The sequence below is a fragment of the Gadus macrocephalus genome, chromosome 15, assembly GCF_031168955.1.
Source record: "Gadus macrocephalus chromosome 15, ASM3116895v1".
NCBI classification, from domain to species: domain Eukaryota; kingdom Metazoa; phylum Chordata; class Actinopteri; order Gadiformes; family Gadidae; genus Gadus; species Gadus macrocephalus.
The window spans coordinates 21,365,018-21,383,714 of record NC_082396.1 but is presented as its reverse complement, the minus strand read 5'-3'; the positions used below and the strand labels follow the sequence as shown (position 1 = coordinate 21,383,714).

Sequence of the window (18,697 nt, the reverse complement as noted above, 5' to 3'; positions counted from 1 at the left end):
GTTTTAAAAACTTGTAAAGGTGTACGTTTACGCCATTGCAACGTATTTTTTCAGAACTGACTTTTCAGCATTGACGTACATTCCAATCACATTCTTGTCATCGGCAGAGCACTGTCAATCACGCACAGAACGGCACGTGTAAATCCTTCGACCCTCCCTTATCCCCATGCGGGTGTTGGCGGATGGGGGAGTCTGGGCGGTGGACTGCGACGGCATGATAGTTGTCTGACCCCTTGGAATGTACTGACGTACATTACAATCACATTATTTTCATCGGCAGAGCACTGTCAATCACGCACAGCCCGGTGAACGGCACATGTGATTGGAATGTACGTCAGCCGAGAGCAACCAATAGGTTTAGAGCTAAATGGTCCCACCCCCAGGAAAGTTTTTTTTTTCTTCAGATTTAATTGTCAGGAGTTTCAAAACGAGTGCGCGACAGAACACTAAGCTTGCGCCTGTGTGGTCAAATCTCTGAAAAGTCAGTGCTGAAAAGTCAGTTCTGAAAAAATACGTTGCAATGGCGTAAACGTACACCTTTACGAGTTTTTAAAACTAAATATTCAACCTTTCAAAACGTATTTCTCAATGTATGAACACCTGTTTGCAGAATCCCATTTACAAGGTTTCAAAACCGGGAAACAATGAAATACACTGTTAGAACAGTGCCAGATTTGAAACTCTGCAAATGCGCTGGTGAAATTGTTTGAACTTTGAAATTGTGTTGGTGAAAATGATGAAGAAGATAAAATAGAACACAAAATCATGTTTACAGATGTTTGAATTTTTGTTTGAATTTTTTTTCAGGTTATAATCTCTTTTTTCAGTGTTGCAAAACCTTTTTTACAAGGTGTTGAGTTTTCAAACCCAGACTTACAAGCCTTTGAAACTTTTTTTTTCAGGTTTGAATTATGGCAGGAAACTGGCTCCATAAGGGAGCAGAAAGGGGCTCACGGTGTAGGGCTTGGGGATGCCCGCCTCCCTGCGCGCATCGTCCAGACTTGGCTCCGTAGAACTCTGCTTAGTGTTGCCTTGCTCCTGGGACCCGGGGTAGGGGTCTGCTGGGGGCTCGCCCCCCTTCACCGGTGCTCTGACGACTGGAAGCACTTTGGAGGCTTTGGACAGACACAGGCATCAGAGAGAACTGAAGAGTTAAATCTGGTCCGTCCTCATCCACATGTCCAGGTGGTCATGGTGAGGCGGGAGCTGTATTGGGTTATATACTGGGTTGTAGGTAGTGGAGAAGCAGCCTCCCAGTGTGGAGCCCAGCTTGATCAAGATGTACAATGGCCAGTCTCAGAACATATGAAACACACTGGAGCTGCCGTGTGAAGAATGAACAAGGCAGCTTCTATTCTTCAATAATAGTTGGTTTGCGCCGTCTACTTTCACGTATTTCTTTGACGTTGTCTCGTGTTTCTCCTCAGAATGTGTGTGTCATTCAAGTCGGAACGCACGGATTTTATTGGATTAGTAGCGTCACGTGAGATGATTAACAAGGCAAGAGATTTGGCGGTTTCCTGGGCCGCAGAACCAGGGTCAATGGGCTGGAGAGGCCGGTTAGAGCTGAGAGGGAAGGGGACCTGAATCGTCTGTAGGTGGCTTTGGATAAAAGCGTCCGCTAAATGATTCGATATGAAATGGATAAAGAAGAAAGGTTGAAGCATTGGAGGAGCAGGAGAAAGAGAAGACGATGGGGACATTAGAGGTTCAGGTACCTGTGGGCTGTTTGGTGGCAGCGGGGCCGCTGGTCCCTTCAGGATCGTTGAGAACCCCTGCTTCCTCTCTTAGGGCCGCTCTGCCACTGCTGGGGCTTCTGGGGGCCTGGGACCAGGAGTAAACCAGGGTTCCCTCATTCATTCATCGTCACACATTCACCGTCAGACTGCCTGTCGGTGGTTTTTCGCTGTCTCGACTCCACTCACTACTATCAGATTTTGGGGTGTGGCCAAAACCATTAAATGTCGTTCCCTGGAAGCCAAATCTGGTCATACCATGGAGAGGGCAATTTGAGTCCATATTTACCTCTTGTCCTAAATGTTCTAAATGTCTGGCTTTTAAGACAAGATTTGTATACTACTACTGGCTACTAAAAAAAAAAAAAAAACTACTAAAACTAGCTTACACTAACCCATTGCAACAAGGTTTTTTTCAATACCGTGGAAGTGTTTCCATTGACTAGAGGGAGCGACCCGCATCTGCAATGGCTCTCGGCCTTCCCTTCAGCTTTAAACTTCTCACACACACACGTTAAAATTTCCATCACAATATATTATGTAGACCTATTACTACTATTTAAAGTAGGCTATCATTTCCTTTTATTCGGCAGAAACTAATGAAAGGAAGAGATTAAAACATTGTTCAGGCTTAAAGGGACACTGTGTAGCATTTTAAGTATTATGTATTAGCAGTGCCGCGCACTACGCGCTGCGCGTAGGGCCTCAAGTCCTGAGGGGGGCCCCAAAAAATAAAATAAAAAAAATTCTTACTTGTATACTTCTGGTTTTAAGTTTGTATTTATGGATAACTATTTAATTGAAAAGATTTTGGACATTCCAAAACTTGTGTGCAGGGCCGACGGACTACGGGGGAAAGTGAGACAGTTGTGGGGGGGCCCAAGGCAGAGGGGGGGCCCATGGCAATATAAAAAAAAGAGTCGCACATGGCCATGTATAAATATGATAAATTCATAAATATGTCCTCATTGGTATAAAATCACCTCTGCCAATAATCAGATTATCCTCCTGTGAGAAGAATTTCTTATATTTATGTTAGATTATTTAAATAGAACTGGTAAGTCCTAAGGAGTCATCCATGTCCTTCCGGGTCTATGAAAAACGAAAGCCAAGAGGGACATAAGGCACTAGGTGGTACTAGCAGGCTAAACGTGTTTTCGCTAAGAGCCAGCGTAACTGAAACGTAGAATAAGCTCAGGGAGACACGCTTGACACTTTGAAAGCCTGCAATGCACTTTCTTTCATAATGCAAGATGATACTGATGCCACGCCACAGGAGAAGGAATCCTCGTCGCCGAAAAAGGGAATTAAAAAGGCAACGTGACCGGCAAATTCAAAAAGCGACGGTAAACATCGGGGTAGCTTTTCCCAGTTTTAAAGAGCTAATGAAGGATTACGATTTTCAAATAATAACATAAATTTTGTCATAATAACAAGCTTTTCTCATTGCATGGTGGTTTAAATCATTACATAGGCAGCATAACACTAGAACACGTATAGTTAAAACAGCCTCGTTGGTGGATATCAGCATAGGCTATATTTGATTGAATAAGGGTTGCATTTCATGCCTGCTACCTCCCACTGTCTCTCTGTCCTCTCCCTCCCGTTGATATCACCTGATGATGATTTCTAACAATGAACGCACATCGAAAGATAAACGAATGAAGAATGTATCACTACTAATTAACACATAGTTCATGCGTTGTAGAGCAATATAAGCACTAGTAAAAAAAAGAAATGTTTGTTGGGTGTCAAGCTGTTAACTGATGCTATAGGTTATGACATAGTAATGTTACCAATAAAAAAACAATATTAACGAGGCAACATAATTCATTATCTTGCTTGAGGGGTAATTACTCATACATGCTCACAGTAATCAATGCAGTTTGAAGTTTGTTTGAAATAACGTACCTCATCAACCGAAAGAAAACTTGATGAGTTATTGGATGACATGTTGTCATAGCTTCTTGGCACATGCCGCTTACCGTAGCTGCAACCAGGTAGCAACGCACATTTGAAAAAGCGAGCACTAAATGTAATATACAATTTGACCACTCGATTGGAGTAATTCCTACACAGTGTCCCTTTAATATCCTGTGTCCCTTATGAAGCCTGCACACAGCTGGCTAGTATGTTCTCTCACTTTTGCATGATCCATTCAAAAGGATCTGTTCACCTTTGACTGAAGTGGTGGGATACTCTGGTGACAGAGCGCAGCAAGAAGCTAGCTGGTTAGCTGACACCGGGGCCAATTTCCTGAGCCTGCTCCAGCTCAGAACACTGCTCACAGGATCTGTCTAATCTGATCACACCGGGCTCACCTGGGCTCGGCTGCTGCCCAGGTTCTGGGTTGGGGCCTCCCCCGGAGTCCTGCTGCCGGAACAGGGACCCGAGGTGGAGCCGACCCTCCTCTGAGACAGCCCTTCGTCATACTCCTCCTTTGACTTTCTAGATGAAGGGAAACCGTAGAAGAGAGGGGCATGTTCGTGTTTGTGATTCTACAGCGAGATACCTGCACAGTACTGAGTTTGATATTTTTATTATGCAGTGATTCAGATTCAGAAGCAGTACAACAGAGACATTGATCTCTGCTTTGGCTCAGGCGGCCCTGGACATTGGTTTTCCTGCCCATTAAATTCAGGTCATAATTATGAACCTTTACTGAGCACACTCAGCCCAAACACGACGATGGCTCCTCTATTAACCAGGTTGAGTATCGCCTTACCTGAGGACTGGGCTCCCATCACCTACGCCCTACCCAAACTGATCCGTTTCCCTTTTGAATTTGTTTCTCTGAAGATAACCCTACAACGAGATTCATCTGGCTACTGATGCATACGTTACTTTAGACAAAGGGTCTGCCTGAACCAAGAATTGCATCCCATAAATCCATAAGTCCAAAAAAAAAAATGTTTTTTACTACTCTTCATTCTTCGCATTAGCCAATAGAAAAGCAACATAAAAGTCTATCTGAATTTTGGCGTTAGATTACATTAGTCATTCACATCTCAAATGACGGGACATTATTTCCCATACAATCACTCAATAGCTATCAAGTGCAGGTAGCTCTTGAATAACCTTAAGTGAAAATGCTAGTTTAGCTCTTCTAATAGTGTTTTATTAGCCTGTTCCGCGTAATGATCCGGAGGGTCAGCAGATTCTCCAGTCACAACTCTTTTGTTTTCTCAGCACTCCATTTCTATCAATGTGTAAATTAACTTGAAGTGTGTAAACATCCTAAAATCCAATGTCTAAAATCCTACTGAGGATTGTTGCCATAGAATGAGTCTTGATTAAAAAAGGGCACATGGGCAACTTCAAGAATAACTGAGAACCCTGCTTGGTTAACAGACCGTGAAGACTCCCAGGACACCCAAGGAATGGTGAGCCTGAGTTTGACCCACTAGCAGCCCCATACCGAACAATACAAACTCAAGAGGAGTGATCCCCCCCACGTGGTACTCATGGTAGAGCTCATTGTGCTCTATATGGGGGTCCTGGGTCCATATTCACAAAACCTGAGGGCTTGTTATCCCACTGAAATATTATCAATGTCCGACAAGACTATGGAGAAATAGTACCTATTTCTTTACCTTTTGCTTGATCCGGTCTGTTTGTTATTGTACAGCCAAGCACATTCAGAGGTCGTACTTTGGGGGCGCTATTACCCGAAAGGGTTACAGCCTGTTTTCATTTGTTTACATCTGATGAAACAGTGTTGAAGAGTGCAGTCCCTCAGATAGGCTTGTGGGGTGAGGGAGCTATCCGTTCCCCTTCAATGGATTAGCATCCTGCCCAACTGGACTTGACTTCAAAACGCAGAGCTAGGTAGAAATAATTGGATTGCTTTCCAGTTGGATAATGATGACGCACGATTGAGGAGAACCATGCCTAATAACAAAGACACCAATGTGTCAGTCTGACAGAAAACCAGTGGGCCTAGTTTATCAAAGCTGTCAGTCTATGAATATGAAATGCAATGGCAATGACAATGTTTGCTATGGATTTGAAAATTATGATTCGTTTGATTATTTTGCTGTATCCTTATTTAATACTTTGGTTGGTAAACACTTTGAATTTAAATGATTGAATTACGACATACAAAGTGGTAATCTTATAGTGATCAATGTTCTTTTACACAGAGTTCACTGGCCCCAGATCAGCCTACTCTTGGTCTCCATCGAGCGGCAGATCACAGCAGGCAACACACCCGCCCACATGCAGCTACCAAGTTGCTTGGTGGCTAGAAGTTACCAGTTTAGCGTGAACCACACCACCATAAGAAGCTTAGCTGGCTGTGAAGTGCTCCACTTGGCCAGGTCAGCAGAGGAAGAGGAATCCTATTAAACTGGAGAGGATAGGCCAGGACCATGCCCAAATGTCAAGGCTGCCCAAGGGTCCTCTGCTCTGCTTCATGGAGAAGCAGCAGGCAACAACACAGTATAAGGGTGACGTATACAATGCCCATGTGCAGGAAGCACTCACACTCAGCTACCTTTCAGCTCTAAAATATGTTTGGGTCTTACTTAAGAACCTCCTGCAGAATCGTCATCTCCTGTTGCTCCAGCTCTGACATCACATCGGCACCGTCTGTAAGACACTCTGGAAGAGCACCTGTAGAACAACAAAGCTCATATGAAACCTAATTTGTAGGAACGTGTAGAGAGAGACAAAGATAGAGAGACTCCTTGCAAATCAACTCATTAGATAGATTCTGCTTGATCTCCTGGTGTGTGTGTTCTGCTTGATCTGTGTGTGTGTGTGTGTGTGTGTGTGTGTGTGTGTGTGTGTGTGTGTGTGTGTGTGTGTGTGTGTGTGTGTGTGTGTGTGTGTGTGTGTGTGTGTGTGTGTGTGTGTGTCCTACCATGTCTCTCCTTGATAACCCTAAGCGCCTGCAACTGCAGCTCCATATTTCTCTGGACCATCAATGAGCGAAACATCTGGAAGTCATCGGTGGCCAGGACTGGCTGGAAAACCACCTGAACAACCACAACGCAACACCTGACCTCCTTTGTCAAAGGCCTGTTGAACTCTAGGTTTATATTTCTATCCTAACTAAAGCTGTATTTATCCATCCTGTACTATAGGATCAAAGACCTGTATATGGAAGTAAATCTGTGCCATCAGATTTTGAAAATAAAAAGCCATTGAATTTTAAGCACAGAATATGTATGCATTGAAATAACGTATCTGGATTTTTTCTGCCTCTGAATTTAAGTCAAAAAATTGTCAATAAATCATTTTCAGCTTTATTTTTCAATGTTAAAAAATTCAAAATCAAATATTCAACGTTAAAAAATTAACGTTGAATATTTAAAAACATGCCAAATTCAACTGCAAAATTCAGTGTTCACATCCGAGGACCCAAGAAAGAGCAATCCATCTTAGATGCTTGATCGCGGTCAAGCAAGAAACGCGGGATAAGAGTGTCACTCACTGGTTCTTTCTTTCTTGATACAAACGTTAATTAATTTAATTTATCGTTAATTCTAACAAACATTTTACACAGTAGCCTAGAATAGGAAATGCGCAAAGGTAAATCAACGTCATTAAACACTGACTGTAGCTTTTTATGGGGAGCGAAGCAACGGTGGTGGACCTTACTAAAAGCCCTATCCATTGTATCGGTCTGTAAAATGCTAAGGAAATAAAATAAAATGTATTTATTAAGCACACTTAATATCAAGGTCAGGGGGGGATCTTATCTTTTCTTTATATTTTTGTTATAATGCACACCGTTTTTATTTTTTTACTGCAATAGGAAATAAACGAGGAACTAATGTCTGTATGTGAAGTGTGTGTGATTGCAGTGACTTGGCTGGATTTACATGCAGCGTCAGGGTAATTGCAGTGGGTTAAGGAGCCCAATTTATTAGGGCACCAATTTTGGGCGATCCGAGGTCCCAAGGTACGTTTGGTGCAACACAGCATCACTCCCTACTCGTCAAATGTGTGACGCATGGCCAAGGATCCCTGGCGTCAATTTCCAACGAAAAATTAATACCTTTTTCGTCGTTTTTCAACTCGGGGGTCCGTCAGATAAACATTCATGTTAATCCCTCACTGTCGGATATAGACAAAAGGAAATCAATGTCCATCAACGGTGAGGCCGTCACGTTATGCAACTATTGATTTGTTTGACATGATCTAAAAAAACAACAACGCAGACCATCAGAGCCATCTACCTTAGGTTACTTTGATCTTGCATCATTTTATTCAGCTCCGGTGTTGGTAACGTTAAGTAAAACAAATCATCATAATGACGATGATGATGATATAATAATAATATTGAATATTTATCTCACTTTGTGTATCTGGGCAACCCAGTCGCCAAAAACATACGTTGACAGAGTACGTTTTCGTGAACACTGGATTACTTTGCATTTCAACGTAAAATAGCGTGGTATACCATCTGCACGTAGCGCTGTGGAGGTGCCTGAAGAAAGCACAACCAATAAGGTTATAAAATACATAAATTCCTGGTTATATACAATACATAAATTATAATTATTTGGAAACTCCCCATCGCTGCCAGTACGGCGAAGGTGACGGTGATGCAGGGTTGCAAGCTTCACTGGTTGTTTTAAAAACGGAGTCGCGGGTGTAAACCTCAAAGGCGCGGGTCACGGTTTTCTTGGGTACTTTCAAAACCCACCGCAGAAACAGTTGGGGTGTAATATGTATTGTATAATCTTTATGAAAACTCAGTCAGAACTATCAAACACCAGAGTATGGGCGGGGTTGGGCAGTGGACACACGCGACAACAAAAAATAGTGCAGAATAAAGAATAAATTCATGCATTATCATTCAACTTGAACATTTGTTTTTACAGTATAGAGTGGTGGAGGGATGACGTATGTTGGCCAACCCGGAAGTGAGCGTCGCCCTGGGTTCCCTTGACAACAAGCCGACAGGTTTTTCCATTGGATTTGGATGATTGCAGAAAATGTAACCTCCTCAAAAACGGAAAATAAATAAAAGAATAAAAAAAAACGGTGCTCCAAATAACCACATGTAAACAATGTGTTTCTCAGATTTTTCCATGCTACACAGAACGAAATGTAAACCCATGCAAATAAAGGCTCCATGGTCATAATAATTTAAATATAATTAATCGCCTGAGTGTGTAGGGTATGTATTCTATATTATTATTATTTTTTTATTTTTTTCTCAATGGGGCCTTTCAAGACACCCAAGGTCACCTTACAGAGCATAAAGTTATCATAAATCGTTTACAAACAAGACATTGTAGAAAAATAATAATTAATTAATTAATTAATAAATAAATAAAACAAAAACAAGACAAAACAAACAATCAGTGATCAGTTAGACGTTGTGTGCGAGTTTGAACAGGTGAGTTTTGAGTTGTGACTTGAAGGTTGTAATGGTGTCTGACTGTTTTATGTGTGGGGGGAGGGAGTTCCAGAGCCTGGGTGCTGAACAGCTGAATGACCGGGCACCCATTGTAGTGAGTCGTGATGTGGGGATACATAGTAGTCCAGCAGAGGTTGAGCGGAGGGAGCGGGAGGGAGTGTATTCTTGGAGGAGGTCGCAGAGGTAACTGGGGGCTAGGTTGTGGAGAGCTTTGTAGGTAGGGTTTTGTATTGGATGCGGTAGTGTACTGGGAGCCAGTGAAGTTGGATGAGGACAGGGGTGATGTGGTCAGATGATTTGGTGCGGGTGATGATCCGGGCGGCTGAGTTCTGAATGATCTGCAGTCTGTTGATGAGTTTGGTGGGGATTACGGTGAGTAGGGCGTTGCAGTAGTCTATGCGTGATGTGACAAATGAGTGAACTAGGATTTCAGTGCTGGATTGGGTCAGTGATGGGCGGAGTCTGGCGATGTTGCGGAGGTGGCCGAATGCAGTCCGGGTGATGTTGTGAATATGGGGTGCGAATGAGAGGGTGTTGTCCAGGATGACGCCGAGGCTCTTGACTTTGGAGGAGAAGGGTACTGGGAATCCATCGATGATTATGAGTGGAGCTGGGGTGTGTTGTGATTTGGTGAGGGTGGATTTGGAGCCGATGAGCAGGGCCTCGGTCCTGTTTCCATTGAGTTTCAGGAAGTTCCTGCTCAACCAGCTCCGGATCTCTTCCAGGCACGTGATGAGGGAGGTGGGGGGGATGGCAGCGGTGGGTTTGGTGGAGATGTAGACCTGTGTGTCGTCAGCGTAGCAGTGAAAATGGACCCCATGGTGACGGAGGAGTGTGCCCAGCGGGAGGAGGTAAGTGGTGAACAGGAGTGGACCCAAGACTGACCCCTGGGGGACTCCCAGTGAGACACCTGAACACCCAGACTTGTGGTTGCTTAGTTGAACAAATTGGTGCAGCACCAGTATCCCAATGCCAGTCAGGCGGTCCAGGAGCAGAGGGTGGGAGATGGTGTCGAATGCTGCGCTGAGATCGAGGAGGATGAGAATGGTGAGTAATCCAGAGTCGGCTGCACGGAGGAGGTCGTTGGTGATTTTGACTAGGGCTGTTTCAGTGCTGTGTTTTGGATGGAAGCCAGATTGGAACGGTTTGTGGAGATTGTTTGTGTCAAGGTGGGACTGTAGTTGTGTGGCAACCACCCTTTCAAGTGTTTTGGAGATGAAAGGGAGATTGGAGATGGGCCGGTAATGGTTAAGGTCAATTGGGTCAGCACCAGGTTTTTTCAGGATGGGAGTGATGGCAGCCAGCTTGAGAGTTGGGGGTACGGTACCAGTAGTGAGGGAGGAGTTAATTATGTTGGTGATCATGGGGGATATGGACGGTAGACATGCTTTGACAAGGGAGGTGGGAAGAGGATCGAGCTGACAGGTGGTGGTTTTGGCTTTGCGGATGAGTTCTGTAACGGTCTGTTCTGTTACTGGGGTGAAGTCAGAGAGGGAGCTGATGAGAGGTTGGCCAGAGGTGATCATTCAGGGTGGGTCATCAGAGGGGGTGCGAGATGAGGCCAGTTGTTGGTGAATGGTGTTGATTTTAGAGCTGAAGAAGTCCAGGAACGCAGTGCATTGGGTGGTGGAAATGTCTGGAGGGAGGGTTTTAGGAGGCTGAAGTAAGTGGCTGACTGTTGAGAAGAGGACTCTGCTGTTGCCTGTACCAGTGTTGATGAGGTTGGAGTAGTATGAGGTTTTGGCAGCATTGAGGGCATTCTTGTAGTGATGGAGGTGGTCCGAATACATTTGGCGGTGCACAGTGAGTTGAGTCTTATTGTAGAGTCGCTCCAGTCGACGACCAGTGGCTTTGAGCTGGCGCAGATGAGGAGTGAACCAGGGAGCAGTGTGGGTGAATGAGACTGAGCGGGTTTTCAGGGGGGCCAGGTTGGTGAGGGAAGAGAAGAGGCAGTTATTGTAGTGAGTCACCAGGTCAGTCAGGGAGGAAGCTGGGGGAGGGTTGGGGTAGGAGCTGATCAGGGTGGAGAGGTCTGTGGTGTTGATATGTTTGATGTTTCTGAAGGAGATGGTCCGTTGTTCCTTGGTTTTGTGTAGTTGGGTATGAATGTCAAAAAGTACAGCTTTGTGGTCAGAGATGGGGCAATCAATGACATCAAGATTAGTGGGAGTGATGTCAGTGCAGCAGATTAAATCCAGAATGTGACCTTTGTTATGGGTTGGGAGGGTGACATGTTGTGTGATGCCAAGACAGTCCAGAAGTGATGTGAAGTCATTAGCAAAAGTACAGGATGGGTTGTCAATGTGGATGTTGACATCACCAAGGAGGATAACAGTGGGGGACATTGCACATACAGATGTAAGTAGTGATGAGAATTCATTGAAGAAAACAGCAGAGGGTTTTGGTGGTCAGTAAATGGTGACAATGATAGTGGGTTTGGGGCCTGTTAGTTTTACAGCTAGACATTCAAAGGAGGAGTGATGGGGGACTGTGACAGTGGTGACTTTGATGTTATCACGGTGGAGGAGAGCGAGGCCACCCCCCCTCCCATTAACCCGGGGTTTACTAATAAAAGAAAAACCCGGTGGGACAGCCTCATTTAGATGGGAGAAGTCATTTGGTTGTTGCCAGGTCTCAGTGAGGCAGAGAATGTCTAGGCTCTGGTCAACAATAAAGTCATTTATCAAAAGGGCCTTATTACTGAGGGATCAGGTGTTCAGCAGACAGAGTTTCAGACAGGTGAGTGGAGTGTAGCAGTTTGCTTTGAGCAGAGGGGACAGTACACTGTGATTGACAGGACTGACCGTACTGGCTGTGCAAGGAGGGGGGCGGGGCCCAGTGGACCAGAAGGAGCGGATGTTTTTGTTGCTGTTGTGAGTGTACTGAAAATTCCGTCCAGAGCCTCGGTGGATGTATTTTGGTCGTTTGAGAATGTCATGGTGGGATGCAAGCTGAGGTGGGGGGGTCCTTGAGAAGATCCGGAGACGTGACATCTCCGTTACCGAGTAACGGAGAGGCAGAGATGCGCTCGTGACGTGAGAGTCAAACATAGCGCAATCCAGAGGAACAGGTTAAAAATCCACAGACTGTGATGTCGGCAGCGGCGTAAGCCAGCGGTAGATCCAGGCGATTATGGTAAAGCCACAGAGCGAGCACAGCAGAGGCAGAGGAGTGGAGCTTGCCGGTTGTAGCTACGCTGGAGACGGGGAAGCCAGTTGGACGGCGCCGGGGGTTAGCAGCAGTCTAGCCGGCCAGCAGGTGAACACTGTCGGGTAGCGGTAGGAGGGAGGTGGCGTCCCCCGCGATTTACTGCAATCCGCGGACACAGGTAAGCGTCCAGGAGAGCTGGCAGGCTGGCAGCGGACCGGTGTGTCACAGTTGGTGTGTCATCCACCAACTGTCAAACAGCCGGCAGCCAGCTAATCAATGGCCCAGCGCTGCAGGCAGGTCCCGGACAGTTGACAGCAGTGGCACGGACAGGTAGCATCCAGCTGGTCACCAGCTGGTTAGCTAGCGACCAGTTTCCAGGGGTAGAAAGGGAGAATTGTAGTCCGATCCGAGGTCCAGAAGGGTTTCAGACAGAAGGGGTTGAAAGTAAGCAAAAGAAAACTAATAAAAAAAAAAAGACTAGTAAGATGAAGAAAAAGAAAATCGCGAAAAAATAATGTTCAGAATGATGTTCAGAGTGAGAAGCGGCAACCGGTGAGCAGCAGCGTTCAAAAGGCAACAGCGTCCACCAACTGTCAAGCAACTGTACGACTCCACATATAAACCACGTAAAAATAAAGAAAACTGGTGTATTCACAATAGCGAAAAGTGACTATATATAACTAGTAAACTTAGCTAAACTACTAAAGACCAAAAAAAAATAAAAAATGTTCAATGCATTTGTGAGAAATATTAAAAATACTGAATAAAAACAAGCCATACAGAGCGGCGTTAGACTCGCCAGCGTCCCCGTTACTAGGCAATGCGCGAGGTGCAACGAGATGGAGCACTTGCTGAGTCATTTCCTGAAGGGCTGGAGCCACAGGTTGATGCGTATGCGTCCTTTGAGACCCCCTTTGATACATAAGAGACCCCAAGGTATAGCTTACTTGTTCTCGAATCAGTCACCTATTGCATCACTTCCTTTAGGGCTCCGGCCTCCTAATTGATCATTGTAGTATAATTGAATGCCCTCTTTCATATATATGATACCACCACCACTGGGACGTGGCAACAATTCTCCAAATCCATGGGGAGGGGGTGGGGGGGTGCTTGTGGACAGTAGGGGTGTACACTAGACATAAATAGGAAGCAAACTCAGGAGGACTGAAATCTCACTTATATTTAATAAATTGTTTCAAATAATCCTGCCTCGTTAAATCAATGAGCTTGGTGTTTTGCCTTAAAAAATAGGTGATAGACGAAGTCTAAACTGGAAAAAATAAAAACATCCAACGTGCCTTTTAAGGATACCTTGGAATATCTGTCTATTTTTTAACCATCGTTCCCTAGTTTACGTCAAAAACAACACAATTGACGGCAGCTCCTTTGCCGCGTGGTTTTTAGAGCCATGTAAGGATTAGAGGGGGCGGTCGATAGCAACCACCATAGCAACCATGACAGTCAAGTGACGTGGACGAAGCCCCATTGGAAAAAAAAATTAATACATACCCTACACACTCAGGAGATTAATTATATTTAAATTATGACCATGGAGCCTTTATTTGCATGGGTTTACATTTCGTTCAGTGTAGCATGGAAAAATCGGAGAAACATTCCCATTCAGAATGCATTGGTTTACATTTGGTTATTTGGAGCACCGTTATTTTTATTTATTTATTTATTCTCAGTTTTTGAAGAGGTGCTTAAAAAATGCAGCATTTTCTGCAATCATCCAAAATCCAATGGAAAAACCCGTTGGCTTAATGTCAAGGGAACCCAGGGCGACGCTCACTTCCGGGTCGGCCAACATCCCTCCAACACTCTATACTGTAAAAACACATGTTCAACTTGAATGATGTGTGTGTGTGTGTGTGTGTGTGTGTGTGTGTGTGTGTGTGTGTGTGTGTGTGTGTGTGTGTGTGTGTGTGTGTGTGTCCACTGCCCAACCCCGCCCATCCTCTGGTGTTTAATAGTTCTGACTGAGTTTTCATAAAGATTATACAATACATATTACACCCCAACTGTTTCTGCGGTGGGTTTTGTAAAGTACCCAAGAAAATCGCGAACCGCGCCTTTGAGGTTTAAACCCACGACTCCGTTTTTAAAACAACCCGTGCAGCTTGCAACCCTGCATCACTGTCACCTTCACCGTACTGGCAGCGATAGGAAGTTTCCAAATAATTATAATTTATGTCTTGTATATAACCAGGAATTTATGTATTTTATAACTTTGTTGGTTTTGCTTTCTTCAGGCGCCTCCACAGCGCTACTCGCGGATACTGTATGTATACCACGCTATTTTATGTGACTTTTTATGCGACGTAATCCAGTGTTCACGAAAACGTATACTGTCAAAGTATGCTTTTGGCGACTGGGTTGCCCAGATACACAAAGTGATATAAATATTAAATTATTATAATTATTATTATATCATCGTCATTATTATGATTTGTTTTACCTTACGTTACCAACACCGGAGCTGAATAAAATGATGCAAGATCAAAGTAACCTAAGGTAGATGGCTCTGAGGGTCTGCGTTGTTTTATTTTTAGATCATGTCAAACAAATCAATAGTTGCATAACGTGACGGCATCACCGTTGATGGACATTGATTTCATTTCGTCTATATCCCACGGTGAGGGATTAACATGAATGTCTATCTGATTGAGCCCCTCGTTGAAAAACGACGCAAAAGGTACCCATTTTTCGTCGGAAATTGACGCCAGGGATTCTTGGCCATGCGTCACACATTTGACGAGTAGGGAGTGAGACTGTGTTCTTTGGTGTGGTGCTGGCCCGATCTGAAGCCCGCTGCCCACTGTTGAACGAGAGCGCAGAGCCGAAAGTATTGCGCAACTGAAGCGGCAGCAGCTTGTAGTTCCAGTGGAAGCACGGCGTGCATCGGAAAGAAGCGCCCGACAGCAACCTTCTTTTAAATTGTCATCCTCATATCTGTATCATGTCACTCGGTGCGGAATAGTGTTGGCTCTGAGTGGTCGTTGCGCTCTTGTTATGCCACCACAGAGAAACATCAACCGTTTTGCTCCAGCCACTTAACGTGCGGCCGATGTCACGAAATGAATACCTCTCAATCCGAGTAATCGATAACGATACAAACTTTAAGTTTTAAGCTTGGGCATGTTTCCGCACGTGAATGACCCAAGCCCCCAGGAACAGTGCATACTTCCACAATCTACCAGTGCTCAGCCGCCAAGCCTGGTATTGCAGCTGTTTAAGCGGGCTGTGTGGATGGGTCCCTCTCATGGACCTATTACAGAAAGGACACTGGACTAAAACATGGCCGCCCATTCATTCCTATGAAAACTGCTCCACAGAGTGGCGAAGTCACGCCCCTTCTGGTAGAGCCCATGGGACCTATTAGATCGAAAAATATGAATGGGTTTTAATGGAGAGAAAGTAATTATTTTCTGGTCCCAGTCTTTACATGCCCCAGATTACACATATGTTGTTTGTGGATTTAAATGATAATTTTTCATCTCCAGAGTTTGACCGTTTATTGTGCAATTGTTCAGTTAAAGGCTGTAGAGAAAACACAATGAGAAAGACTTCACATCTCGTATGTGACGTCACGCTCCCTGCGATTGGCGTGGACAAGACCGACAATCTCCCCATCGGCATAACTGAAACTCTCCACATGCCCCGATTTATAATGGTTTTCACCTCTTTCGATGCTTTTATCCTCCCATTGGAAAAAAGCGGTGAAGTGGAGCAGAGAGATCGCCATGTCTGTACCGGAGATCCAAGTGCGGGTGGTGACTTATATCATTTGCGTCGGGAAAAGCGAAGAGCTGTAGTTCACAAAGCGGCCACACACAAAACCATTATGAAACTTCTTCGCAAATTTTTTTAGTTTTCTTTGCATGAAACATTATTATTTAAATCCAAAAACTAAATATGTGTAATCCAGGTCATATAAAGACTGGGACCAGAAAATAATTACTTTCTCTCCATTGAAACACATTCATAGTTTTCGATCTCATAGGTCCCATGGCAGGCGCGCAGATGGGGGGGGGGACAGGGGGGACATGTCCCCCTCAGATTCATAGTGACCCCCCCCACTCTGTCCCTACATAAGGCGACAAACATCACCGGTAAAACGGAGAATTAATGTTCCGTTAGTTCGACTAATTTACATGCAGCGCGCATTGAGAGCCTGGCGTTTGTGTGCTACGACTAATGGTGCGTTCCAGTTGTGCACGAATGTCAGAATTTCCGTGCTCCAAGTCAGAATTTTAATCAGAACCCCCCGTGAAGTTGGATCTCCAACTCGGAAAGTCGGATTAATCTCACCAGCCAGACATAGAATTCATGCTATCTGCTTCTCACGTAAAAAGTAGTTACATGTTTTGTTTTTACGTTTGTGAGGCTGGGACGCGCTGGGAGCACTCAACTTAGGGGTTACGTTGTTCCGAGCTCCAAGTTCCGACTTTCAGTGTAAATTGAACACACCATAAGGCACGACTCTCACTCCCCAGGGTCCTAAAGAGGAACTGGTAGCTCAGCCGCGCCTGTACCTGTTGCGGTGATCATTATGACAGAGCGGGTGCAATGAAGAAACAAAATGAAGAAGCAAAAAACAATACAAGCGTTTTTTCAAAAAACAAACAAAGTAAGTAGGCTATCCTATCCTACGCCTGTTGCCTGTTGACTTTCCCAGATGTGGCAGCTAATCGTTTTGTAATGTTGAGCAGCTAGTGACATTAATAAACGGCATTTACTCTTACCTGAAGTAGGCTAAATGTAAAATAAAAGTATTTTTATGCCGTGGGTGAATAGCTTTAATGTTTTTTCAGCGCTAGCATAATAATACCTTGTCATTGTCTTTAGCTAGCTTGCTAGCGGTAGCTTATTAATTCATTAAATACTCCTCTGTAGCTAGCTATGTGTGTGCGTGTATGTGTATATATACAGAAGAATACAATATTATAATAACTATGGTGGATAGTAGTAGTGTGCTTTTCCAGGCACACTAATAAGAAACTGTTAAGTGAAATTATAAGATTTAAAATGTTAACATTATCCTCCTGGCCTGCAGGCAATTCCTGATGACAGTGAGGCAGGCCCTAGTCAGTCAAGAAAGAGACTGCATGAGGAAGGAGGGAAAGAAGGAATACAGACAAAAGAAGCAGGGACAGAACAAGGAGGGAAAGGAGGAATACAGACAGAAGAAGGGGACAGCCACAGTAGAAAAAGACAGCATGAGGAAGGAGAGAAAGAAGGAATACAGACAGAAGAAGGGGACAGCCACAGTAGAAAAAGACAGCATGAGGAAGGAGAGAAAGAAGGAATACAGACAGAAGAAGCAGGGACAGAACAAGGAGGGAAAGAAGGAATACAGACAGAAGAAGGGGACAGCCACAGTAGAAAAAGACAGCATGAGGAAGGAGAGAAAGAAGAACAAGGAGGGACAGGAGGCGACACAGATGGAAAGGAAGTTGACATGATAATGACATATACAAAGCCAAATCAACCTGACCCTAAAGTTTTTCAAAAACAAGTGCTCAAAGACCGGACACTGACATTCCAAAAAGCATGGTATGAGAAGTTTCCCTGGCTTCATGTTAGTATGGGTACTGATGGTGTTCTGTGTTTTCACTGCTCAAAATACTTTAAGACAGGGAAACCAGCACAGGCCAAGAGTATAGACCCAGCCTTTGTCAATGCTGGATTTAAAAACTGGAAAAAGGCACTTGAAAGATGTTCCATGCATGAGAAATCAGATGGTCACAAACTGGCTGTTACAACTGCTGCATATGAAAACAGGCCAGTTACTACACAGTTGAGCAGTGCAGTCAGTACACAACAGGCAGAAAACAGAACTAGCCTGTTAAAAATAATAGGAGCCGAGATGTTTCTGGCGAGGCAGGGATTGGCCTTTAGAGGGCATGGACATCATCAAGGTAACCTTGACCAGCTTCTGAAATACAAAGCTGTAGATGATCATGGTCATTCAGTAGCTGGTTATCTGCAAAGAGGGGGGTGCACACATCTTGGGATTGTCAAAATGAGCGGCTAAATTTGATGAGTTCATCAATTATCAGGAGAATTGCAGATGAGATCCGGTCCTTACCAGTGTTGCAGTATTCCATTATTATGGATGGGACAAGGGATGTCTCTGGTGTTGAGCAGGAGGCGCTGTGCCTACGGTATGTTGACACTGATTTGCTGGTGCACGAAGACTTCATAGGGTTGTATGAAGCAACTTCTACAACAGGTGAAAACCTTGCCAGGATAATTTCGGACGTTCTGTTGAGGCTGAATTTGCCAATATCAGGCCTCAGAGGTCAGGCATATGATGGAGCTGCGAATATGGCTGGAAAGTACTCAGGTGCACAGGCTGTTATTCAGCGAGTACAGCCACTAGCACCATATATACACTGTGGAGCACACTGTGTCAATTTAGTTACACAACAAG

The 18,697-nt window shown here is 44.5% G+C and overlaps 1 protein-coding gene across 6 annotated transcripts in view; it reads right to left on the bottom strand.

Moving 5' to 3' along the window:
• Positions 1-18,697, bottom strand: part of cfap36 (cilia and flagella associated protein 36) — a 35,885-nt gene that overhangs the window by 2,976 nt on the left and 14,212 nt on the right. For 4 of the 6 annotated variants that reach the window (XM_060074007.1, XM_060074009.1, XM_060074010.1 and 1 more), the window contains 5 exons: positions 6,601-6,715; positions 6,263-6,350; positions 4,058-4,184; positions 1,719-1,851; positions 955-1,115 (listed from right to left, as the gene is read on the bottom strand). In XM_060074007.1, coding sequence (XP_059929990.1) covers positions 955-1,115; positions 1,719-1,851; positions 4,058-4,184; positions 6,263-6,350; positions 6,601-6,715 — 624 coding nt within the window. The other 2 variants (XM_060074008.1, XM_060074006.1) reach the window with 2 other exon arrangements.